At 50.1% G+C, this 25785-nt stretch overlaps 1 protein-coding gene across 1 annotated transcript in view; it reads left to right on the top strand.

Moving 5' to 3' along the window:
• Window positions 1-746: 746 nt before the first annotated feature.
• The window catches only part of fto (FTO alpha-ketoglutarate dependent dioxygenase), a 40867-nt gene continuing 15828 nt past the window's right edge, over window positions 747-25785 (top strand). Inside the window, exons 1-6 of the mRNA XM_062470960.1 lie at window positions 747-829; window positions 18599-18676; window positions 18842-19916; window positions 21906-22031; window positions 24238-24317; window positions 24408-24551. Of these exons, the coding sequence (XP_062326944.1) occupies window positions 788-829; window positions 18599-18676; window positions 18842-19916; window positions 21906-22031; window positions 24238-24317; window positions 24408-24551 (1545 nt within the window). The 5' untranslated portion in view covers window positions 747-787. The remainder of the gene's footprint in view (window positions 830-18598; window positions 18677-18841; window positions 19917-21905; window positions 22032-24237; window positions 24318-24407; window positions 24552-25785) is intronic.

Below are 25785 nucleotides of genomic sequence, written 5' to 3'. Positions count from 1 at the left end.
GTCTGCTGTGAAGCCACGGATGGGTAAAGCACCTGGATTTGAGATGCGTTACCTGAAACAGCACTGGTAGTGTACAATGTTGGCGCATAGCCTAATGTTGGCGCAATAGCATGATTGCTATTTATAGCCTACACAATGATTTTCAAAACTATGCTTTTAATTAAAAAAAATGATTAAAAAACGAATAACGTAAAAATATGTGACAACTTTAGTCTTGTTTTAAAATGTCGGCTGCACAACCGTTTGAATCTAAAATTCGCCATCTGGCATTTCAATCTAAAGTGTTGACATTTGCTGAAGTAGAACATTGTATTAGCCTACTTATTGTAGCCTACATTATTTCTTCTAAAGTGCCAGCCTCTGCAAGTCAATGGGGCTTTCAGAAACATCAAGTTGTGCGTTTGCATCGATTTCTACAACTTTCTCATAGCTCTGTCCCAGCACTAAAGGATACACATGATTTACAAATCAGCACAGTGTTGAGCCGCGTCATCACGACAAGATTTCACGTTTGCGTCAAGTTACGACTGGGTCAGAAGCTCTAGTCAGTTATGGGAAATGTAGTTCTGTACAATACCTATAGATTACTGTAATGTCCGTTTATACATGTTTTTTTTTTTTCATGTAATATATCCATGCTTCTACAACTATACTACCACTTAAAATAAGTACTTGAAGGTCACACGTGGTCATAAAGTCCATATATATGATGTTACTTACTTGTAAACTACAACTACCAACATAACCTCAAATTAGAGCGAGGTAGTGTAAACACAACTCTAGGAACATGAAAAGATCGGGTGACAGTGAGAGGGAGAAGAGAAGAAAGGTATTGATAGCGTTTTTCTCCGTTAGGTCGGGCAAATTCCAAGTCGAGTCGTTCGTTGGGGAGTTTGTGTCCCTTTTGTGGTGATGCTGGTTGCATTTAGAAAGATAGGGAACTGCATTTTCCAATGCAAACATCACGTTGCTTCTTTCCTTCATTGTGTTTTTCTCTTTTCATTCAGCTATAAGGTTGTGTTATTAACATCAAACGTGATTCAGTTAATTATCAGACACTGCTTTTCTGAGTTGTGCGGTCTGAATCAAGAACAATTAGTCTCGTAAGTGCCTCCTTTTCAGTAGCCATCCTCGTGACTATTTTGAGTCAAAATTACGAAATCATTACATTTTCAATAGTTAAAACAGGCAGTTTTACTATTCTTTAACATGGTTGTCCCCTATATTCTCCTTCACACTATAACGAATTGGCAGATACATGTTTGCAATGAAACATACAGTTACCTACGCATTTGTTTTGTAATTATCATACGTCACGTTAGTTCCTTCAATAGGTCAAGTTAAAGTCTGTCAGTCTGTAGACAACTGTATGCTGAGTTTTCTTGTCAGTCAACTAATTGGCTGCCTGCCAGTTGGTTAGTCCATGTGTGATGCTAAAGACTTACAGTTAAATGAAATTGAGTCAAAGGTACTGTACAGTGTGCACACTGTCTGTCTGTGTCTGTCTACACATTGCCTGCAAGTGTATGTTGTATTCCCATACCTTTTACGCCATTTCCCTATTTCTTTCTTATAATATTGACTAGTCCTGCGAAGGAAAGTGCTTATCACTAACTGTTGGGACTCAAAGCTAGAGTGTTCTGGTAGTCAACCTTTTTCTTCTGCCCTCCTGGGCTGTAGGCTACGGTACTTCAGGTTACGGGTTGTGTGATGGAAAGGAAGACAGACACGATGGGATGTTTATTTGGAGGAAGAAAAAGAAAATCTGCCATGCTGGGTCCAGACATCTCTCCCTCTCTCGCCTTCTATCTCTGTCTGTCTCCCTCTCTATCTATATATAGGCTAGCCTATATATTCTCTTTTTCTTTTTTACCTGTCTCTTTATCTTTCTTTCACCCTCTCTCACTCTTTGCTTTCCTCTCCAGCCTCTCTCCAGCTTGGCCACAGTCTGCTATGGCACATGTTTGGATCATGTCTGACAGAACAGAAACTATGTAGGACGTGGTTCCTCCTGTTTACGAACGCGGCCATGGCGACCAGATGAGCCGCTCCGAGAGAGAACTCATTCCAGCTGGCCCTCGGGCAGACTGCCCTGCACAAAGGCCTAACAGCTCTGCCTCTCTTTTAAGACAAATACAAGGACGAACCAGAGTGATTGCAATGGTAAAATGGTTGAAAAACCACAGAACAGCCCAATTAGAGGAGTCTCCCATTCATCCTGGTGGCTTGTTATAAGGAGACTGTGGTTCATCATGATGAGTAATAACGAGGATAAGACCATTGTCTTGTAAGTGATCATGTTTGCAGTTAGACGCAATCATTAAAATGTGTTGTGATTTGTCCCATCGTGTTGTTATGAAGACGGTAGCAAAGATATTCATCATGGCTGACCAAATACCGAAGCCCTCTAAGTCTTTTAACATTAGCCTGCAATGCTGCATGTTGTTTCTTAAACACCGTTATACAATATGTGCACTAGACTATGTTGTATCTTGGCCAGTTTTTATAGTTCCATTGTAGTCTTTTACAAAATGTCCATGAATTATATTCTGCTTTTCAACTGCAGTTGATGCCGTGTACTGACACGTGTGGAAATACAGTTGACCCTGGCCTTGCTTCGCTGTCGGTGCCTTTGAGGATATGTTTGCCCGGTGATGACATGTATAAAGTGTAGCGGTAACGGATAAAAGCAGGGAATGTGTCAGAGCAGAAAGCTAAGTAATGATCCCATAGGGTCACCAGATGTTCACGAGGTCCTGGCTGAAGCCCTATCACTCAGATCAGCCTCATTGGCTATCCCTGGCAGCTCGCGCAAGCTGTTTAGGGTATTTAATTCCTGAACACTCATTAAAATGGTTTGTGTTTCCCTTGGCAATTCTGTTAAATTAACAACTAGAGAGGTAAAAGCTGATTATGTGGCCACACATCTAGACATGGTTAATCAATTCCCCCACAGAAAATGTTAGCCTGGTGAATTAGTGTAAAAGTAACGATTTATGGCGACTAATGCCGCAGTCCTGTCATGTCAGCCCTGGTGTTCTAGCAGGAGGTGGTGTCAGATTCAGCCCATTCAGCAACTTTTGCACTCCGCCAGCCCTCTTTTCTCCCTGTTAGCCACACTACATGTGCTGCCGTCTCTATTAATGAGTCAATAATTGAGAAATAGTGTTGGGTACTGACATAAAACACGGGTAGGAATACTTAAAGCTGGAAACATACAAGCACCACCACCACTAGCACCAGCTACAGCAGAGCAGATAGATTTACATCCGGGCCCGCGGAGTGGAAGGGCGCTCCGCGTGGGAGCTAGCCTGAGTTCATCAGACCCCTGCTGGTCCGGGCTGGGGGAAAAGAGCCTGGAAAAATACGGTTGTGGCTGATAATGATACCATTACACTAATGGAGACGGCAAATGAAGGAGAACCTAGACGGGCTGCTTTATTACCAGAGGGGGCCATTTCCTCGCTGCATTCCTAATGGCCTGAGCACCCTGTATTGATCAGATCATCATGCTGCTAATCCTTTGCAGAATTACTTATTGCTGCCACGGTGTCGCTCCCGTTGTGGCCCGCGCCGGGCCACGGGGGGTGGGGCAGGATGCAGGGGTGAAGGGTGTCCGAAACCCAATGAGCCTGTTTACTCGCCTGTGATTTAGGGCCGAGCAGGGACGGTGTCTGGGAGTGTCTGGTGTCCTCGATGTGTCACAGCTTTGTTTTTCCTGGCTTCTAAGGGGTGGCGGGGATTGGGGGTATGTGGGTGGAGTTGCTTCAACAGCTTTCATTTAATTAAGGAGCAGGGAACGATCTGGTTCTTCCCTCTTTATGGTTCTGTTGACCAGTGTGGGGCAGGGAAGCGATGAGCCTGGTGTTGTCCTCTGTAATTGAGCTGTTCTGTAAATAAGAGCCGGTAGCTTAGCTCCTCCCGCGTCATTAGCAGCACACATCACCATGAGGGCTCGGGGCCGGGGCTGGAGCCGGGGCTGGGGCCGAGGTTGGGGCTGGGGCCGAGGCTGGGGCCGAGGTTGGGGCTGGGGCCGAGGCTGGGGCCGAGGCTGGGGCTGGAGATGTGGCTCTGGTTGGCCAATGGTTGATTCACAGTAGATTACGTCTAGAATTGGCAGAGCCCCCCCTTTTTTCGTCCATCATCATGATATGCTATGGATTAGTCTTTCTTGGCTGAGAATGATGTATACCATTAACATTACAAATGAACAGAGGGCCAGGTAGCACAGACAGTTAAGCCCAGGGTGTGTGACCTGTGGTATCCCTGGCCTCCCTGTGTCCATTAGCATCCCCCGGACTGTGTGCTGTGGCATCTTTATCATCCGATTACCCCCCACCAGTCCCCTCTGGCCCCCTGCTGATCAAAGAGTTTTCCCCCAGGCCGAGAGTATTTAGCCCCTTCTTCATCAGGTCTACTCCTGTAGCCGTAAAGATGTATTTCTGTATTTCCATCTGGCTTGAGCTGTCATGGCTAGGGAAACTAGCTATTGATCCAGGTATTTAGTCATTTCTTTCTGCGTGCGCCATCAATATTGTGCAAACATCTGTCCACGAGAGGCTTGACCCCAGCCCCGGCCTATGTTTTTGCTCCCATTGGAGTTCAATGATATACTATTCCAAGAAGTAAATCAATGAATGAATATGAAGTTTGGTTTGTAATATAGTGCGTGCCCAAGGCCCTGGGTCCTTCATTGATTGGATATGTGGATGGGGGGGACAGGGGTGGAGGGGTTGGGGGGATGGTGGGGGGCTTTACAGCTAAGCTTCTGTCTTGCCTGTCTGTCTTTTCACCTTGTTGTGGTTATTTGAGCTTTCACTTGCTGTGTTTAGCATGCGTCCATTATAGATCAGCTTGGCTAACCAAGCCACCCTTCAAGCAGAGGACCTGACAATGTGTCATTGATTGATGGAAGAAGGGCTTCAGGTTCTGTTGTGCTTAGGTTCAGATAGTCTATTCCAAGGCTATAGGCTTAGTGGTCTCTTATCATAGTACAGAATATAGAGAATAACATCAAGAGTTGCCTAAAGAAAAACTTAAGAAATGAATGTTGGCACTTGGCAACTCATATTTGAGATCCTCTCGGCTGGTAATCTAATTATCTCCTAAAATCAAACATACAGTTGTACATATCGTGTCTGTGCATAGGTCTAATCTCTTATTCTTACAATTTTTACAATGATCTGCATTAAATTCATGACATTTTAGAGTTGCATGATGTCTACATTTGGTTTGCATCTGGAAGGCTATCGGTTTTTACAGCCCAGTCCGCTGCTATGTCTTAGGTCACATGTCTGCTGCTCTGCCAGGGCCCTGGGATGTGTTTAAGAGCATCTGTGATCCTACTAAACATCCAGAGTCAGAAACCAGGGGAGGGGTGTGGGGTGGCCTTATGTAAGTCATCACAGCCATCTGATAGACCACTAGAGTGAGTTATAGAAAGCACTTTTTTGGCTCAGCGTGGGGATTCATCCATACAGGGCTTTGTCCTAAGTGAACACTGGAAACATTGGCTGTAAAACTGCCATACGCAATGTCAATGTGAAGCTCTGTAGAATCCCAGAGTTGGTCTCAGGCTACCTCTGAAAGGGTTCTCCCTGACAGATTGACTGTTGATTTGATTTGTCTCACTGTATTGAGGGGTTGGCCTGATTGCACACAATCTAGGTTGGGTTTTGCTGTGAGCAATCCTGTTTTTTCTATTATTATTATGATTATTATCAATCCTTTTTTTTAATCTCTTTTTAGGTATAGTGCTGGCCAAAAAGTTGAACAGCTCCTTTGACAGATGTCGCTCATGAGCCTATAGCAGTTTGTATTTAGGTGTTAGCTACTCGCAAACGAGCCCTGTGACATGGATCATCTTAACTGGTTGGCTGGATCAACCGCCAATGTCGATGAATTTACGTTGACTGTGACCCTTACTAGCAGGGTTCATGTGTCACACAGAGCCCTATCAGAAGTGATATAGGCCAACATGAAATAATCAATCCAATCAATAGGTTGCGGCGGAGCGGTTCTGAATAAACATGGGAATGACCTCCTCACCTCAGACAGAGAGGCCATGGACTCAGGGGGGGTCATTAGCTACTTGAGGCTATAATCTTGGAACGTCATTGTTTTCATTTGAATTTGGTTGGTGTCCCAAGGTGTGTGTGTGTGTGTGTGTATGCACGTCAGCGATTGACTGAACAAACTATAAAGCGCAAAAGGCCACATCAAAAAATGTGTTTCAATGTTGAGGGGGTATGGCTGTGTGACAGATATTGACACTCCTGTACCATCAATTTAAGTGAAGTGCTTGATGGCAATTGTGCGGCTGTAAACTTATTTTTAACATCATGTACCAGACTCTAGTGGTTTTATTAGTTGTCTAGGCATGGCAACAATAATGTTTTAGCCTAGCTTTTACTAGGCTAGCTCCAAAAAAGGCTAATTTGACTTCTTAAAGCACCTGCTCTATTTACTGTGGTGGGAGGATTCTGTTGCTGTTTATTCGGAAATTGATTTTCCTTTGTAATGGTTTACCTTTCTAATAAAATGGAAGTACCTAGCGCTAGCCTTAGCCAACATCTGGTTCTGATGAGAAGTCCAAACCCCTTCATTCACAAAAGCTGCAGGAGGCCACTTTCACTGGGCCCTGTAAATTGTAACTGTTAATTTGTACATCATAAGTTCCTTTCCATAAACGTGTGTAATGAAAGTGTGTGAAAGTACCTGGCATGTAAGCTTATTGCCCAGGGGAGACTACTGAGGGAGCGGGTAGTGCCCCCTTCTCACGAACCAATTTTTGCATTAGCATAGCATAGCTTAGCATAGCCAGCTGGATAGAGGCCTTTCTCAACAACCGCCATTCACTAAAATTCCAGTAACTGACTTGGCGGCCAGTAGTTGTCAAATGCAAAATGTACTTCTTGCTGAGGTACGTTAATTAGATTACCACTTCCCAGCCATGACATTCTACATTACCTGTTGATGTCTATAGTCTTGTTAAATGGCTGCCTCAGGTAACTCCTCCATTCGTTGGCAGTTGTTCCTTGGAGTCTGTGTGTTTTTGTTCATGAGCCTACATAACTTAACTTTTTCTTGCATATGTGGAAAGGCCGACAGTTTGACTGGCACACTGTCAGGCGTTGGCTGCCATTCCGTGGCGCCGGCCTGTTTTGAGAGAACTGAGGCGGGGGGGGGGGGGTGGGGGAGGTGGGGTTGTCAGGACGCGGCAAGTGCACTTTGCATGTTCTCCATGAGACAGGCGGCTCCTGAGCGAGCACTGGTGCATGACAGTTGCCTTTCATTGCTGTCTTCTCTGCGCTTAACCTCTGACCAGCCCTCTCTCATCCCCCACCCGCCCCTCCCTCCTCATTCCCCACCACGCTCGGCCCTCCCCAGCCCGGGCCTGCTCTGAGTGACGGACTTCCGAGGCGGGCGTGCACGCGGCACGGCGGGCTTGTCATGAGCCCTGCACTGTCAGGCCTCGGAAAGCCCACTCACCCAGGCCCCGCCAGGAGCCCCCCAACCTTTTGTTCAACAGTCCGTAATTCCATCAGCCGGCGCTGTCAACCACATGATCAAACGTGCATAAAGAAGAAGCCCCCCGACCGTATCCTCTCTCATGCTCTCTTCTTCTCTCCTCTTCTCCCATCATAATATAGGCAGATTTCCCCTCCTCTCCCTGTCTCCCTGTTCTGTTTATTCAGATGAGCTTGACTGGGGGGCAGCAGGTCAGATCCACATGCCTGGGTAAAGGGCCTGAATTGAGTGTTGTCTCTCGTGAGATGGAGAGAGAATGAGAGGAGGAGGGATAGGGAGAGTGGGATGTAGTAGGTGGTCGTGTCAGGGCTGTTTTTTGGTTTTTGTGTGTGTGTGTTTGTGTGTGGGTGTTGGTTCACTTGTCAGCCCCTGTGTCATGTGTGACCTGGCCCTGTAATGTTGAGGGCAGCCACTGTCATTTGTAGCACTGTTGAAGTGAAAGTCGGCAACAGCAAAGACTAAGCACTGAAGCTCAGGAGTAGCTAGAAACACTCAGTAAGATACCCTCAAAAGTCTTCACAATGTCATTAGTGCTAATTAGGCTTAATTGTGGCTTAATTGTGGCTTAATTGTGGCTCAAGCATGTTGGTGAGTTTTGGATCCGGGATAATTAAAATGAGCTTCATTTGAGATTACCTCTTTTGTAGCTCACCTGCTCTCTATATTATCCTCACGTTTCCAAAGTTGCAGTCTCCCACAGCTGTCTTTGAAATCAGAGTGCCTATTGGACGTGCAGTATGTTTTGAATAGACATTGTTTACTCTCCTCGTAGGGTTTTTATAGTCTTGCACAGTTAGAACACCAGGTGACGGCAAACACGCAAGGTGACAACAACTCAGCCTTATCTCAGCAAACCGTCATTAGTCTACAAGTGTTTTTTTACCGTTGCTCTCGTTTTTGCATCCCATGTGTGCTTCCTGAATGACAGTTGGTCCCACACATTCCGTATGTAAAGACCGTGATACTTTAAAGCTCTACAAACTTGTTGTTGCAGTGTCACTGAAGAGGGAAGGTACCCATGAGCTTAATCCCACCCCAGCGAGGCAGGCTACTGTCTCTAAGTGAGTGAGAGAGTGGACCCTCTACCAGCCATTGTTATCAGGATGGGATGGACTCATGTAACTGCAGTGTCAGCCTGGTGTGCCATGTGACTGACAGCACATAGGGATTGTATTAATCTAAGTGACTGATTTTGGACGCGCCGCGGCTGCGTTGTCCCCCGTAACTCCAGCAGAACAGACAGCTTCTGCGGAGTTATCTGTATTTGTAAGTCCCTCTACTGCACCAGGATGACAATAGGGATTAGTGCCAAGGTTCTTTAAACTGTTTTTTTTCTCTTGGTTTTTCGGAGAGGGGCAAAAGCTTTCTTATCGTCGTTTCCAGGATGCTGCAGCAGCCACTTTTCGTTGACTGTCAATTAAAGAGGGGATCATTAACTTCAAGGGTATAAATGTTCTAACACTGGTATTATGATGGGAAGCTAAGTCGCTGACAGATGTTCCAAGTTTAATTCTCCACTTGTTTTTTTTGTCCTTTAATTAATTTATGTATCGTCTATTGAGGGTTTCTATATTTTTTCAACCTCTCATTCATGATAATCTCGGTTGCCATGGTAGTTTGCAAAGACGATTCACGCTTGTCAGTCGCCTGTGTTCTTAGCAGGTTCAATCGGCTAATGTATTCAATATCAACATAAATGAAAGGTAAACAGAATCTAATGGTGCGTGAGTTCCCGTGCAGCCAGCTTCCTCTGCTGTGTTCTTCATTCAGCTCGGAGGCGAGGGGTGGGAGGATGTCGCGCTTGTCTCTGATTCGCTCGCCTTGTTTTTAACAGGACCCGCCATTGAGTTTTTCTGTTTTTTTTTGGGTAAACTATTAAACCAGTGTACTACTTTAGTTAGGGTATGTGGTACGTGATCAGGTGTACGCATTGGGTGTGTTCTAACTGGGGTGTGTGCTGTGGGGGGATATCACAGGGCCCGTGCTGCCTGTCAGGGACTCGTCTATGTGGGCAGCCACAGAGAGAGAGGGGGAGAGGGGGAAGAAATACAGGGTAGGAAAGGAAGACTACTAATGGGCAAACTCTCCTCGTCCCCGTTCCCCCCCCCCCTCCTCCTCCTTCAGTGACAGCTCCTTCCCTTTGTTCTCTCCCCCCTCCGCCCCCTCCGCCCCCCCGGCCCACTCCATGCCGGGGGATTTGTGACAAGTTTTCGCAGGCTGATCAAACGCGGCGTTGACACCTGATTAGGATATAGCGCATGTTTACAGTGCCGCGTGCCGAGGACCCCCTGACAACAAGGGAGACTTCACCCTGACTAATTAAATTTGCACCTGGGATGCCAGCTGTGACAAGCACCGGAGGGTTATATTTATTTATGTCATTCCATACATACTTCCTGTGACATTTATAGAAGGGGACGGCATCATGGCTCTTTTTATATGTGCTGTGTGTTTTTACAATAGCCATCTTTATTGTGCTGTCCCCGGTTTGGAGGGGGGGGGGGGGGGGTGTAACAACACGGCACTGGAGCCGTCCTGCTCCATCATGGGGGGTTGGTTCTTACGGCTGCTCTGCTGCTCAAGGGGGCGCTGTTGAGCAGCTGCGAGGGAGTTGAAGTCCGGCCTCCCTGGTGGCACTAGAAAACTAGATGTTTTGGGGGGTACTTGGTGAAATGCTGTGTTCTGGACTTAGTGACCCAGGCCAGTTCAGGTTAGTGGTTGAGATTGTCCTGTCTGATTTGGGACAGCTTATTTGACTGTTGTCTTTTTCTAAACTCATTCGGTTGAGGTGAAACTCTCCCCACGCTGGAGTATATGCGTGTGCTTGTGTGTGTGTGTATCTATCTAAATCAGTGGCAGAGTGTAAAGGCCGTACCGAGTGTGAGTGGGACATCACTCACCAAGTAGCAAGCGACAGGGGGAGATGGTAATTTGTGGCTCTCCACCCCCAACTGGAACCTTGCTTCAAATTGACCAGGCTCGACTGCTGGTCATGCTGTATTACATAGGTGAGATGAAGTAATTATTTATAGGCCACTGACTACAAGCAAGATTAATAGTTTTTGAAACGGCCATAATGGAGGGCTGACCCGGCATGACATAAGCATTATTTCAGGCTCACCTCCACTCTCATCTCCCTCACCTCTGGGCCCTGGCAGGCCTGTGATTTATACCGGGGGGTCCCCTTCCCTGCCCTCCCCTCTCCCCTCCCCAGCACAACAAACACTCTGCCGGGGTCGTCCTGAGCCATGGGACGGGCCTGGAACAATGCCCATAGTACAGGAGGTGGAATCAACCCGTGTTCCTGGGGTTTATATCCTCACAATCGGAAAACCAAAGTAAAAAAAATAGACTAGTTGTTGTGATTGACATGAGTAGAGTTTTGTTGTAAGATTGTTGAAAAAAGGGAGTGTAATGCCCAGTGACGGTTCACCTGGTCCGGTAGGGCTTCTGTGGGTCAGGTTCTCTGTGTTGGGCTAAGCTCCTGGTGTGGGAGACTTGAGGTCCAGTCCAGGTCCTGTCCTAGGATGGCCTTTTACAGCCTGGAGGACGAGAGGACCATGTAGTTGTCACTAGGTGGCACTTGGACATCACTGAATGTGAGGGTCCTCTTCTCCCCTCCTCCCTCCCTCCCTCCCTCCCTCGCTCTCTCCCTCCCGCTCCTGATCCCTCCCTCCCCTCTGTGTTAAGTACACTTCAGATGTCAAGAGTGTTTTATTTTCATTGGCCGAGGCCAGTGTGTAATGCATTCACCTCCGTTCCTGCCAACTGCTAAATGCCCCAGAACATGACCCGTTGAGGCTCCGCCCCGTTAACCCCTCTGATTGGCTGTAATAATTAGCAAAAAAGTGAACAGTAACCATGGTGTCTGGCTCGGGTAGGGGATAGAACACATTCAGCCCCCCCCTCCCCATACGTGAAAGAATCCTCTTTCCCAGTCATGGTGAGCGAGCCGGCCCAGCCCTGCCCAGCTCAGCCCAGCCCGGACCTCATCGACTCCCACCGCCATTTTCACTGGCTTCATATTAACCCTTGTGTTATCTTCGGGTCATTCTGACCCATCAGTCATTGTGACCCACCGTCGTATTGCGACAGATTTACCGCATACAAAGACAAAGTGAAGCATTTTCTTTTAACCGTTGGGCTGTCTCAGACCCCCCACATTGCAAAGGTTAAAAGAAAATTATTTTAATTTGTTTTTGTATTGGGTAAAATTGGGTAAACACAACGATGGTTCGTTATGAACCTTTGGGTCATGTGACCCGAGCACGAGGGTTGACCTGCCACTTAAACGCATGCAACCCAGCATGCCACCAGCAATTACATTTTCAAATGGGTAGGTTTGTAAACCTCCCGGATGTTAATCTGTCACTGTTCAGGCTACTGGGAAGAGCGTTTAGAGGATTAGTCTATTCAGCTCCTGGTAGAATATTTGCCTTTGTTCACAATGAGTGAAGGATAAATAAATAAAGAATGGGTTAGTATCTGAAGCAAGTCAAAATGCCTTTTGCCATATGTGGGGATTTGACTAATGCCATTATAGACAACTTATCTGGCTTCAGAATTCCAGGAAGACATTCAGCCACTATGTAAACGGTCTCCTGTGATATTTAAACGTCATTCAGTAGCAATCTGATCATTCACGATAGCTCAATACAGGAAATTCAAGGATCTCTCAATGTTGCAGAGGCTTGTTGTTACAATTGACTTTGGGAACTTACGTTATGCAATCGTCCAATAACTGAGGCCTATTCGAACTTAAGCAAACAACACCTTAATGTTTTCAATATGCAAATGATTGATATGGTTAGTTTGAATGCATGTTATCTACAGCATTGCGATTGTCATCGTGTCAGGGAAGTCATAACCCCCCCCCCCTGGTTTCCCCTTATTTCCCTCATCTGCGTCGGGGTGCTTAATCGTCTTTATCCGCGATGAAGCGACAGCCGGGAGATCACGTCCTGTAAGCATGGATCCTGAAGGACGCGCCCAGACGGGACATCAGCCTGATTGGATGGTTTCAGCTGTCAGCTGAGCTCCTTGATCACCCTGCTCAGTGTTGCGCCTAGCCGGCTCTTGACTGTCGTACAGTGGTACCGGATTAGAAACACAAGCCACCGCCACCGTTATCCATCACTCACACCTCACACACACACACGCGGACAGACAGATGGAAATCCGTCACACTCCGCAAAGACGTCATCCGGGAGCTTGTTGTTCGCGCACCCCGCTGTATTGAAATGAGAACGGCTGACAATGACTAAAGCCACGAGTACAGTAGATGCTAAACTGTACTTTCTGTAGCGACGCGTGGGGATTATACCCGCTAGATACAGATGATTGGTGAATAGCATTTTAGGGCCTTGGCTAGCACTACGCACCATCTCCAGACTGTGTACAAGACAGAGCCAGTAGCTAGACTGCCGATGTGCTTGAGTGCCATTGCCATGCGTGGTGTTGAGAAAATATGTGTGACCACTGTGGTCGGGCTCCACAAAAATGCCTCCTAAGTGTTATTGAATCGTTTATTGTCAGAGATTTCCAATCCCCTCGCTTTCAGGAATAAAATGTCCAGGTGAGGAGAGGTGGCATTGCCCGTGGCGCGTCCGGCCCGGGCCCCGAGGAGCGTGACGGGGAATTTACTGCTCTGCCTGCTTATCGATCCCCTCCGCCCCGACGATATCCGGGGGTGGGCGGCAGCAAGGCCCCCCAGCCCCCTGGCCCCCCAGCCCCCTGGCCCCGGATCTGTCCTTGACACTGCCCGTGGGACAGGCCTGGAGGACGCTTCACTTCCTCCTCTCAGCCCCCTCAGCCCCACAGCCAGCCCTCCCCCGGGCCGTCCCTGCACTTTGCACGGCCATATTGATTTTGTGGAAAGGCAGAGGAGTGTGGCTGGCTGCTGGGAGAGAGAGAGAGGGAGGGGGATGGAGAGGGAGAGGGAGAGAGAGACTGAGCTTTCGTAAGCACTGACTTCTCCTTGACTGCACCTCCGGACGCGACAACACTGTTAGTCCAACTCGGGGGCCCCAGTGCACCCCCGCAGAGAACCACTAATCACAGTCTTTCAATCAACGCTGCCCTTCTCCCTCACTCCCTGCATACCCCCCCCCCCCCCCCACACACACACCTCCCTCCCCCCCCTTCTGTAACAAACCAGTCCATGTCGGAATACCAAGGGACTGTGTCAGTGTTAAAACGCTCCATTCCGCCTGGAAAAAAGCTGACCTCATGAAACCATGTTGTAATTTGAAGGTGAAAACTAAAAAGCCTTCTCTATCGACATAACCCTAATGGAAACGTTAGGTCCCGGCCGCAGAATCCCAATTAAAGGCAAAGATGGCTAACACTCCAGCATTTCTGCTTATGTAAGGCATGCATGGGCAGACATCTTAAACCCGCTCTCTCCTCCCCCCCCTCTTTCTCTCCCCCCTCTTCAGATTTGACACCCCCTAAAGGTCATGAAAAAATTTATTTTGTGCTTTTAGGTGTGGATGAGTGTGAAATAGATGTCAACACCGCAGACACATTGAAGAGCACTTAAACGGACAGGCCTTGTATGTGGCAACCTGTCAGTGTTGGGGCTTTATCCTCGGTGCATTTGTAAATACTTTGGGATGATTGATCTTGAGATTTGGGTGCACGTCGCCCTGGCTGACAGGGCTCCACCCGCGCAGGGCCGTGGAAGGTGGTGTGCTGGACGTCGTGTGGCCCGCTGGTGGGACAGAATAAGACGAGCTCACGGGAGATCGTTCGATGGCATTTTTTTTAAGAAATAGACTTTTCTCAGTTTACGGCGTTCCTGAGTGCTGTGATGAATCGAGTTTCTCTTCATCTGATTGTTATTGGAATTGTCTGTGGAACCTCATTGTTTGTGCTGGGAGGGGGGGGGTGGGTGGGTATGTGTACGGAATGAGCATGCGTGTGTGTGTGGATCTTCGTGTAGTGTGTGTGTGATGAGAGAGGTTAATTAATGAGTGTGTGTGATGACCCTGCAGTGCTGGTAATGTGATTAGATGAGTATCCCAAATAGGGCGTGGAGGGCCTGCCAGTTTGCCGGGCCCTTAAACGACTGGCCCCGTGTTCAGATAGATGGATGGACACACCCCAGTATTGATGACTCCTGCTTCCCTTGACCTGCTGTTAAGTGAAATGAACAATGTCCCCTTCAGCCCCAAACAACAATTAGTGAGAGAGCGTCGGCCTCCTGGCCATTTCTCATCCTCGACGTGAGCGGACTAGACCAGAAAAGAGATGCGTGTGTGTGTGTGTGTACCTAGACCTCTTCCCTTTCAGTTCGGTCAATATTGACAAATGATTCTACTGTCACCACCATGACACGATAACGTTTAGGCTAGCTGACCAGAGTGTACGGGGCAGTTCTCACACTAATGAATATGCAGTAGTGTGTGTGTGTGTGTGTGTGTGTCCGTCCGTCCGTGTGTGTTCATTACTGCTGTCCTTGTTCTGTGGAGCATCCGGAAGGTCTTCAATCGGTTAGCCATTGAATGCAGTGTTCAGTCACCTATCACTACCTTTTCCCTATTCCGTGCCTAACCTTTACACCTCTCAGTGACGCATGGCTTTATTCCTCCAGTGGATTCTGCTGCAAATTGGCGCAAACAGATGGCTAATGTAGCGGAGCCCCAGCGAAAGTTGGTTAAAGTTTTGCTCCTCTCTCCCAAAGATAGCTCCGAGGTTGTATTTAGGCCCCTCTGGGCTCAAAAGTTAAAACAACCAAATGTGCGTGCAATCAAATGAGAGGCTGCCGGTGGTTTGACATGAGGAGGGCAGGTCAGTGTGTGTGTGTGTGTGTGCGCGCTGGCACCTACCTGCTGTGTTATCTCACTGTGGTTCGAGGCAGTCAGAGACATGCCCCGTGCATGAGCTACACCCTGTAAATTACTGATGGGGGGGGGGGGGGGGGGCAGGGGGTTCAGGGCTGCTCAGGGTTGCTCATCACAGCCAGCCTGTTTACCCAGGTGTGAGGCCCGCCTGTTGGGTCCCCCTCCCCCCCCCCCAGGTGGACTCCCCATGCCTTCCCTGCCATCCTCCCTCACCCAGGGCCGCCCCGCACCAGCTCCCTACATTCCGCGACGGCGTGCCAAATGAAAGTGGACGGAAGCCTGTTTGATGTCCTGTCTAGTCGCCCTGTTTGAGGCCGATGTTTTACAGACGACCTGTCAAAATATTTGATTCACCGTCACTTTTGCAGGAGGGGCCCAGTTCTTGAATCGGTGTCACACAAGCACCAATAGTTTGCTTTCTAAACAGGGAGCTCTATTAGGCAGCTGCCTCTCAATGCGTCATCCCTGGGGGATGGGTTGGAGGATGAGGCTGGAACAACTGGGACTGGGGTGAAGCTTGCTTTGGCCTGGGCCTTGAGAATTGATAGGCCCTGTGTTCAGGGCTAAGGCTAAGATACATGGGCAGTATCGGTGTTCAGGAAATGTTAGATCAACCAGAGTGCCCTCTAGTGCATGGAGGACAAGGACCACCATTGAATCCAACTCCTAAGCACAGAGCTAACCAGTCCATTGAGAACCCTGTTGTACAATCAGTCATTTCATAAGCATAAACATATATATATGGAGCTGATACTGCAAACAGACATGTCCCTCAGAGGAAATGCTTTTGCTCCGCTACCCAGCTGGGATTCTAATGTAGTAGGCCCAGACACACTGGAAGTTATTTGGAGCCATTGTGATCTAAGCTCTGGACATGAATCTACTCTCCACACAGCGCTTTGAAGGTGGTCATTAAAGTGTCACTGAGAGAGAGAGAGAGAGAGAGAGAGACAGAATATCCCTCCTCCTGTTTGATTTCCGTCATATGCCCAGAGAACACAGCATTGCTCCAATAGAGTCCTGTTCTCACTCATATGTTTTGGATGATAAACAGTCTGGCCGAGGGAATAATTCCATCAAGAGGGGGAGATTAAAAACAACATCAGATATGTCACCCGGCGCAGACGGCTGGCACACTTTTGCCGCGGTATCCGTGTCATTATGGGATGGGTAATCCCGTTTGCTCTGGTCTGTGAGGAAACGCAGGCTCCCTTTTTGTTTCGCCTTGTTGTTTTTCTCCACTTCCCTCCCCTTTCTCTTTGTCTCTCTCTCTTTTTGTCTCTTTTTGTCTCTCTCTTTGTCCGTCTTTTATCCCATTTGTCGTGTTGGTGTGTCTCTCTTTTTCTCTTTATCTACAGTATCTGGATTGTCCCGGTCTCTCTCTCTTTCTTTCTCTCTTATCTCTCTCTATTCCCTTTCCATATTCTTCTCTGGGCTCTGATGGAGGACAAGCCCATCTGCTTCATAGGGCCAAGCTTGTCTTCCCCCCCAATTTTCTTTTTTTTTGGAGGTGGAATTTGTGAGTGGCTTGATGTATTTGACATGTGCGTGACAGCCCGCTGGTGTGCGATCGGAGCAAAGGCAACGCACCATCCGGCCCAGCTGCGTGTGTGTGTGTGTCTATGTCCGTCTGTGTGTGTTTTGGTGTGCACGTCACACACCGGGAGCTTGTGAGCTTTGGTCAAGTTGGCAATGGCCTATCAACCAGTCTTGCGCACACATTCAAATACACACACTTGTGCTTACGTGAACAGTATCGACTATGCACACATTACACATACATGCAAACACACAGCCGGTCCTATACATACATACACACACACACACACACACACACATACAGACACACACACACCCCAGGCTGAGCCTCTGCCATGAGCTGGAATTTGACACCAGTGAATGTGTGTCAGGTTGTCAGTTTTTCTTCGTTCTTCCTCTGGGCTCTTTGAACAGAGGCTGGCCATGAATAGTGCATGTTGTTTTGTTTTGTAGATTCCAACTGTCTGGGGCCTGCTTTTTCTTGCTTTTTGTTTGTTCCACTCTAAATAGAATAACTTAAGAGGCGCCGTCCACTCCCGCGCAGCCTGTAAAGAAAGTTGCAGCAGGTGTTGTGTTGTTGTAGCCCCAGGTAAAGCTGCATCTCCCTGAGGGGGAAGCCCTGCGGCTGCTGAGATCAGAAGCCTGCTTTCCTGCTACTCCCCACAATGCACTTCTCCTCTCCTCTGTGTAGTTTGTGCTTTTCCTCCTGTTAGTCGTCTTTTTGATATACCTTTCTTTAAAATTGGGCCGCAGCCTTTATTTTTTATATTTTTTTACCAAATGTTTACTTTAATGTTAATGTCATTTTATTTCACTCGAAAAGTGAGGACATATTTTGCCCTCCCTCCCTCCCTCCCTCCCTCCCTCCCTCAATCCCTCCCTCCCTCCCTCAATCCCTCCCTCCCTCCCTCCCTCCCTCTCTGGTGTTATTAGGGTGGTGGAAATGCCACACGTGTGCAGTAAATGTCTGGGAAAATATATACGAGGGCTCTTGCTCACCTTAAAACATCACATACTCTGAGCTGCTCTCCCGCCCACTCCCGGGGACTGGCTTTCGAGCCGGTGTCTTAACAGCAGGACCCCCCTCCCCCCCCTCCCCAACTTCCCATGCCCCCCCTCTGTGGAGTGTGGAACCGCGTGCACCTGAAATAGAGGTGCAGGGGGCTCTGGGATAAGGGTACATTGGTAGAGAGAGGGAGAGAGAAAATGGAAAGAAAGAGGGAGGGAGGGGAGGCACTTGTGTGAAATTTATTTGGGTATCACAGGTTTTACGCTGGTTGCCGTTGGATTTACAGGTCGGAATGGAATGCGGCCCAATGAAAGGTGCTTTGATCTGTCCACCAGGTTGGGGTTTTTATTGGGGGGGGGGGGAAAGGCATGTACGGTGCGGGGCATCTTTTATAAGGTTGTGAGGAACCCCGCTGTAGCCTCCAAAAATCATAAAAATGCGAGACGACAGTGAAGGACTATGGGAGTCATTGGGAGACTGTGAAGGTTATATCAAATGGGAAATCTCTCCCTGTGCCTGGGTTTTATACGTCCTTTCTTCGACTCCCCCGAATACCCTAATCATTCATCATAAACACTTCTCACAAAAGTAGAACAGAAAAATGCCCCTGTATACCCATGTGGTGTGTTGTTTTTCCTGTGCTTACCTGTGTGCTCTGCTGTCTTGTCTCTCCCAGAGACGCAGGCTGATACAGGAGTTGGGAGACCAGAAGATTCCCTTCCTGGGGCCTGGAGACCAGGGCTTCCAGCAGCTGGTGAGTCCCTCAGACGCAGTCTCGACCTGCTTCAGACCAAGTCTAGTTTCCTCCTGTCTGATCCAGATACAGTAGTTCCTAAATGAGGCCATCACAGATAAACTGCCGGCTTGGGTCAATGTGGGGACAGCAATGTGACTGCAGTGTTGTGGTGTGTTCCCCCAGTGGGAGTCCAGCTACTCGGGCCTGGTGGTGCGGCGGTCCTGCTCCCTGCCCACAGAGCTCCACGGTCGGGTCCAGACCGCCCTCCTCACCCTGAGGCAGAGGGGCTGCCTCCTCAGAGACCTGGTCCGGGTCCGGGACCGCGACGTCCTGACCGCCGTGTCCCGGGCCTTGCTGGGCCAGCCGGGCACCACCTACCGCTACCTGGACACCCGTCTCTTCGCCATCCCCTGGCACAGCGAGGATCAGGAGGGCGGAGGCGCTGGCGTTGCTGGGACGGTAGGGGTAGACGGGCAGTCGTGCTGTGACGCCGACCTGAGGGCCGCCTGCAAGGCACTCTGGGAGCTCAACCACTTCTTCTCGTCCGACGTGGGGGAGAGGAAGGAGGGCGACGCCTTCACGCAGTACAGGAAGGACGCGGACACGGAGGCCAAACTGAGCGAGGACGACGACAAGGGCTCCCGACAGAGCGACGCGTCCAAAAACACGGAAGGGGGCGACTCGGAGTCCAAGCAGAGCGAAGAGGGAGACACAGAGTCCAAACACAGCGAGGAGTGGGATATCGAGTCTCGGCACAGTGACGAAGGCTGCTCCGAGTCCAAGCAGGAGGCGGACTTGGAAACAGAGTCCAAACACAGCGACGAAGGAGAGCTGGAGGTCAGACAGAGCAAGCTTGGGGTCACAGGGTCAAATCCGCACAGTGAAGGGAAACGCACAGGTTCGAACCCCGCGTCAGGCAGGAGCCCAGAGGCCGAGGGGGCGATGCTGGGATGCCAGGAGAAACCTGTGTCAGAACTGAAGCAGAGTCTCTCGAGCTACCACATCCAAGATGAGGAGGAGGAGGAGGAGGAGCAGCAGAGTGGCCAGGGCTGTTCTGCCCCCCCCCAAGCACCATGCCCAGGCCCCGCCCCCTTCAACGTCACCTTGCTCAACTACATGGACCCGTCTGCCATAAGCCAACTGAAGGAAGAGCCTTACTATGGGATGGGCAAGATGGCGGTGGGGTGGCACCACGACGAGAACCTGGTCACCAGGTCCCCCGTGGCTGTGTACAGCTACAGCTGCCACGACAACAAAGGTGAGGGGTCAAAGCTCACGGCAGCAAAAGCGGGTTTATAAATGCGCACATGTTCTCAAAATGTCGCCCTCCCCCCCCTCCCCACAACCTAGATATTCTGTCTCGTGTTCCCGGAAAAGTGCGCGTATCAGTGATCTCTGTCATTGTAATGTGGTCTCACGTTTATCTGGGTGTCTCTGTGGTGGATCAGAGGAGCTACGGGGAAGCTAGCATCTCAGACGAGGCCTCCGGTTGGCCAGCCGGAAGATCTGTCTGCCCGATAGTGTCAAGGCTTTATCAAATGTCATCGCAGGCTCTGTTTCTGATGGGGCCTCGCTTATCACCGGCGCTATGAGGCAGATCACAGAGACACGGGGACTAGCATATACACACACACACACACACAAGTATGTGCGTACGTGCGTAAAGACACACACACGCACTCACTTCATTAAACAGACCTTATCACACCTCTCATCTCATCTAACTCCTCCGCCCCCTAGAAATGATCAATGTGTAATTATCTGATATGGAGAAATGAAGGCCTAGTTGGAGAACTGCTCCTAGACAGTACTGCGCCTAGATAATACACATCATTGGTGTTTTGTCTGTTACTCAAGGGCCGTGCCGTATCTTTTATGGTTGTTAAGTCAAGAACACTTATTGCTAATGACTGTGTACAAATTGCAAGAGCAGGTAATAAAAAACAAAAAACATAATTTGATGTATTTTTTTATTCATTGGATGAAACACCTCTGGTCTTACCAGTTTTCCCCTCATCTCATCATCCCAGCACAGAGGACGCTCATATTTCTGCAGCCGACGTGGTCGTTCTCAGAAGGGTGAAGTACTAAACAGAACCACCTGCTTCAGGGGTCTGCTGAGATGATTTGTTCCGACCCGCTTGAACCTTGACCCCCGGGAACGACGGCTTCAAACGGCGAGGGGGGGGGACTCTGCACCTGCGTCTTTGTAGGCCCCGCTGACCCCATCGCCACAGACTTCAGAGGAAGAACCCCTCGATCCGGACTCTCACAGCAGTGAACCCCTCAGCGCTAGGCTGCAAACTCTGCCGTCACTCCGACCCAATCGTCGTGAGGACTCCCAGAACCGAGCAAGTGGAAGTGTTGCGGTGTGGAATGTTCTTTTATGAGGGAGGGCGAGGGTTGGGGGTAAATCTATATGGTTCTGCGTTGAGGCAGCCTCACTTTTCGAACGCAGCGATCGAGCCGTCGACCTCGACCTGTTTCAGACGTATCGTTGTCGAACGATGACCATGCGAGCGTGTTAGCATCGCCACCAGCCTTCCCTCAACAGCCCCTCTCATGTCTGAACAGCCCAGCCAAACCCGGCACGCTATCCCTTCACCACGGTCTCCATTACAGAGTCAGCCGGCCGTGTTTTCCGGAAGAGTCCGTCGTGGAGGAGGGGCATCTGCCGCCCGGCCCGAAAAGCCCTCCTCCTTTCTGAGGGGGGCCTCGGGGGCGGGGGGGGGGGGGGGGGGCAGGTGTCATTAGCGGCTCTCTCACAAAGCACTGGCGGGAAATTAAGTTACTATTTATCGGTGCTGAGCAAAGAGAAAGGCAGACGTGGGGGGAGGAGAAGGCCGGGAAGACGTTAGTATTGATTGAGATGGAGGGTGTTGGCCAGCATTTGGCTCATAGTACCTTCAGAAGGGGGCTGGGGTAGGCAGCTGGAGGCTAAAGGCTGGTAGCGGATGCAGAGTCGGGGGAGGCTGGGTTGAGGCTGGGTCAGGCTAGGGAGCATGGGGGAGGCTGAAAAAGACTGGATGACGACCGGGTCAAAAGACACAGTCTCACACACGGAACATCAAAAGCTTTTAATAGAAGAACCCTCCTTGTACGAACGACGAACAAAGATACCGCCAGTACCAGTTTGTGCTCTCTAGTATAACAGCTTGTCACAACTCGTATGCCAGTGTAAAATGCGATGTTCAGTGATGCTGACGGCAAGGTGACCCATGGAGGTGTGGCTGTGTGTGATTGACAGGTGTGAGCCCAGAGGAGAGCAGTGGAGAGAAGGGCTGCTGGAGGATTGGTCTGAAGGTGGCCTGGGACATCCACACGCCCGGCCTGACCCTTCCCCTGCAGTCTGGAGACTGCTACTACATGAGAGGTACCCCAGGACGCGCTCGGGCGCAAACACACACACACAGACATTGACATGATGTCTGCTGTGTCCGGAGGTAGCAACATTTTATGACTCTGTGTTTTTAGTGTTTTCTTTACTCTGTCCCAAATGACCCATGGAAGCAGGATGCGGTACAGACTTTCTCTCTCTGTCTCTCTCTCTCTCTGTCCCTCTCTAGTTCTCTCTCTCTCTCTCTCTCTGTCTCTCTATCTCTCTCTCCCCCTCTCACCAGTTCCTCTGATCTCACATCTCCTGCTGGATGTCTGTCTAGCTACTCCACAGCTGGGCTTCTTTGGCTCATGGAGCCTTAAGGTTCCATGAAATTGTGTGCATTAGAGAGGTTAAGAAAACCAAATGTTATTTTATGAAGTCTTGTGACCCGGGGCTGGTGCTGTCTCACTGGAGAGGACAGGCAGTGGGCCATGAGGGTGTAAATCACGCCCCGGAGCTGATGGCTCCAGCAGACTCATCCTCTCCTTTGTGTGTAGTGTGTGGTGTCGAAAAAAAGAAAGACATAGTATGACATTGGTATTTGTAACACATGCACAGACACACACGTATATATGAACACAAGCTCATCTGACACCCGCTTAAAGCATGTTCATGGTTATGCAATCCGTGATGTTTCACTTGCGCTGTCAAACTGCAGTAGTTACCTCTTGCCTGGCCCAGAGAAGGGCGCTCTGCCTGTCTGGGTGATATTTACAGCCCCAGGATGTCCCTTTTAGCCCAGGTATGGGCTGCCTGGAATGGGACCTGACTGGTCAGGAGCATGGGGGATTAATGCTCCTGTTGGTGATTGTACCCCTGACATCCCAACTTCTCTATGCCACTAGAACACACTCACTCACTCACACTCACTCACACACACACACACACACACACACACACACACACACACACACACACACACACACAAACATGCACATGGACACAGACACCCACAACACACTGTCCATCATCTGGAGCAAATTCCTCAAAACACAAACAGCCTTAAGAAGCCCGACGTGTCTGGGAGAGCGCTGTCGTGCTACAGCACGGGGCACCGTTGTCCGCTTGTTCCGTTATTTTTTTTTACCACTATTTGTCACAGCCTCGCCCTTTGAACCGCTAATGTCCGCTCTGCTGGGAGCAAATCAAATCAACCTTATTTCCACCAAATGGAATTTCTGTGGTTAAAAAAAGAACAATGAAAGTCCTGACACCGGGTGTGTTTGGTAATCTGATTTTCAGCTCTGAATGCACAGGGGAGCGGAAGAAAGAGTTGACCCAATATATTTAAAAGGCCCACTTCCCGCTGGGGAGAGAAGGACAAGTGGCACCAGACAGGGATGGGGGGTGAAAGAAAGAGAAATATTTATTCCAGGAATCGAGTTTTAGTCCCAGCGATCCGTCTGGAGCAGGAGGTGCAGATTGATGGAGATCATTCATTATTGGATCTAAACTGTTTTAAAGACGGGAGTCATTCTGCCACAGGAGCTAATCCCTCACAATCTCATCAAGGAAGGAGACAGCAAAACACAGACAACTTGTTTTGTTTGTCACCTAAACCCTCCTCCCCTCCCCCTTGTGTCGCCCCCCCCCCCCCCCCCCCACACACACACACACACACATATTAATGTCTTTTTAGGAAAACAGTCTGTTTGACTTTCCGATCACAAGCATTAGGGCCTGTCTGTTTGTTGTGCTCCAGGCACGTGTGGATACAGCTATGTCCTGGGTTCAACGACAGCGCCCCTCGTCGCACCTAAATTAATTACGCTTATGAAGCGGGGTAGCAGACGAGCACTGCGACATCTAGCCACGCAAACAGACTGACACATGGGCCACTAGGCCGGGAACAGCAGTTTGGTTAATTCTCAACAATCCCTTTAATATTGGACAAATGTTTATTGCTGCGACGCCCCTGCTCCATCTTGACAGATCGCATGTGATTTGGGAGTGTTTGGCGATAACCGAACGGCACACACCAAATGCTTCCAGGGCATTAGAACAATGAAGACAGGCTGTTCATTTAGTCCCCAGACTAAAGTGAGCGATCAAGAGAAGGGAGGATCCCAGCAGACAGTTGGCGTCTCAGTTTCCACCAGGGCGACTCAGTCAGGGCTGTAGTGGGTGGGACTGCAGTGTAGCCCTGCGCTCCGTGAGGTCCATGTGACCGCGAGATGTTCCTCACGTTTCCTCCCTCCAGACGACCTGAACAGGAGCCACCAGCACTGCGTCCTGACCGGAGACGTGCCTCGCTTCAGCTCCACCCACCGGGTGGCGGAGGTGAGCACCCCCCCCCACCCCACCTTGATATCCACCACTTGTACACGTTCCAGCAGGCCGGCGCCTGATGTCTCTCCCCCTCCCCCCCAGTGCTCCACAGGCACCCTGGCCTACATCGAGGCGCGGTGCCGCGAGGCCCTGTCCTACCTGCGCGTGGAGGCGGACGGGGGCGCCCACAGCCTGCTGTCCCTGCTGCCCTCCACCTTCCAGCACTGTGAGGAGATCCACAACGAGGTGAGGCCGGCCCCTACGCACACCGCACCGCACACGCGCCGCACACGCACCACCCCTCACACACCACCCCTCACACACGCAGAAGCCTTCGCTGAGAGCCCTGTGCAGTGCTGTCTGGGCAGGACACGGCATGAAAGGCGGACGAGGAGAATGTGAGGCTGCCCCCCACGCAGGTGTAGCCTATAGCTTACGCGTTTGTTTCTGGTGGGGGAAATGTTTGGTAAGTGAAATCCAGGTTGTTCTCATTAGTCTTCCAGCCTATGATGGATCGTGAGTCAATCGCTCCTCCGTATGCTGTCTCTGGGTGGGGGCCGCGGTCTTGTTCACACACGGCAAGCAGCGGATCTGGCTGGAGGGAGGGGGGGAAGAGTGAAGGGGGGGATGGGGGGGGGGTGGGGGGCGTAGAATTGGGGACGTTCACAGTGGTAGCCTGCCCCAACCTGCCCCTAGCGTGCCAGAGGCTAACCGCCAAAATAGCGTTTCACCCCGCACCCCCCCTCCCCTCCCTCCATCCAGGCGTTCCGGGGCGCTCCTGACCCCGGCCTCCTCCAGGTAACCACGGCACCCACCCCTGTCGCGGCGGGCGGCCATGACAGATGAGCCTGGCGTGAGGTTGTTTAAAGGTTGTACATAACATTAATTATTCACACCGCCAAACAATGGAGGCGGTGTCGGGCGCGGCGCACGAGGCGCCTCTGCCTCCCCCGGGTGACTCCCGGTACGGAGCAACACCTGCTCACCACAGGATTACCCCCGCCTCGGCCTCCGCCAGGCGCCCACGCCGTACAGTCAGGAAAACAGGACGCTATTTATAAAAAAGAGTGTAGGTGTGTTAAGGGGGCGAGCATATGTGTTTATGATGTGTGTGGGGGTATGTTCTGTGTGTGTGTGTGTGAGAGAGAGGGGGGTAGATTCTCAGGGGCTCTGGCCCCTCTCTACCTGGCTCTGCGATGATCGATTGAGCCATTTGTTGTGAGTTGCCCACAAGGGCAGAACACCCACTTAAATGATGTATTGTTGGCGGAGTTATTTACGATGGAGGCCCAGTTAGCTGTTGGCGGCGGGTGCATGTTCGCGGCGGGTCGTGTTTGACATGGACGACTGAGGAGCGAACAAGCGAGAGGCGCGCCGGTGGCCTGACCCGACCAGCACCTTCCGGGCGTGTCCTTAAAAGGTGCTAAACAGGCATGTGCATGGGCTGATGCAGGGTCTGGTGTTCAGAGAGAGGGAGAGG

Source organism: Osmerus eperlanus, chromosome 10 (assembly GCF_963692335.1).
Source record: "Osmerus eperlanus chromosome 10, fOsmEpe2.1, whole genome shotgun sequence".
In the NCBI taxonomy this organism is placed as follows: Eukaryota; Metazoa; Chordata; class Actinopteri; order Osmeriformes; family Osmeridae; genus Osmerus; species Osmerus eperlanus.
Note: the sequence above shows the minus strand (reverse complement) of the source record. Positions and strands in the feature narration are given on the sequence as shown.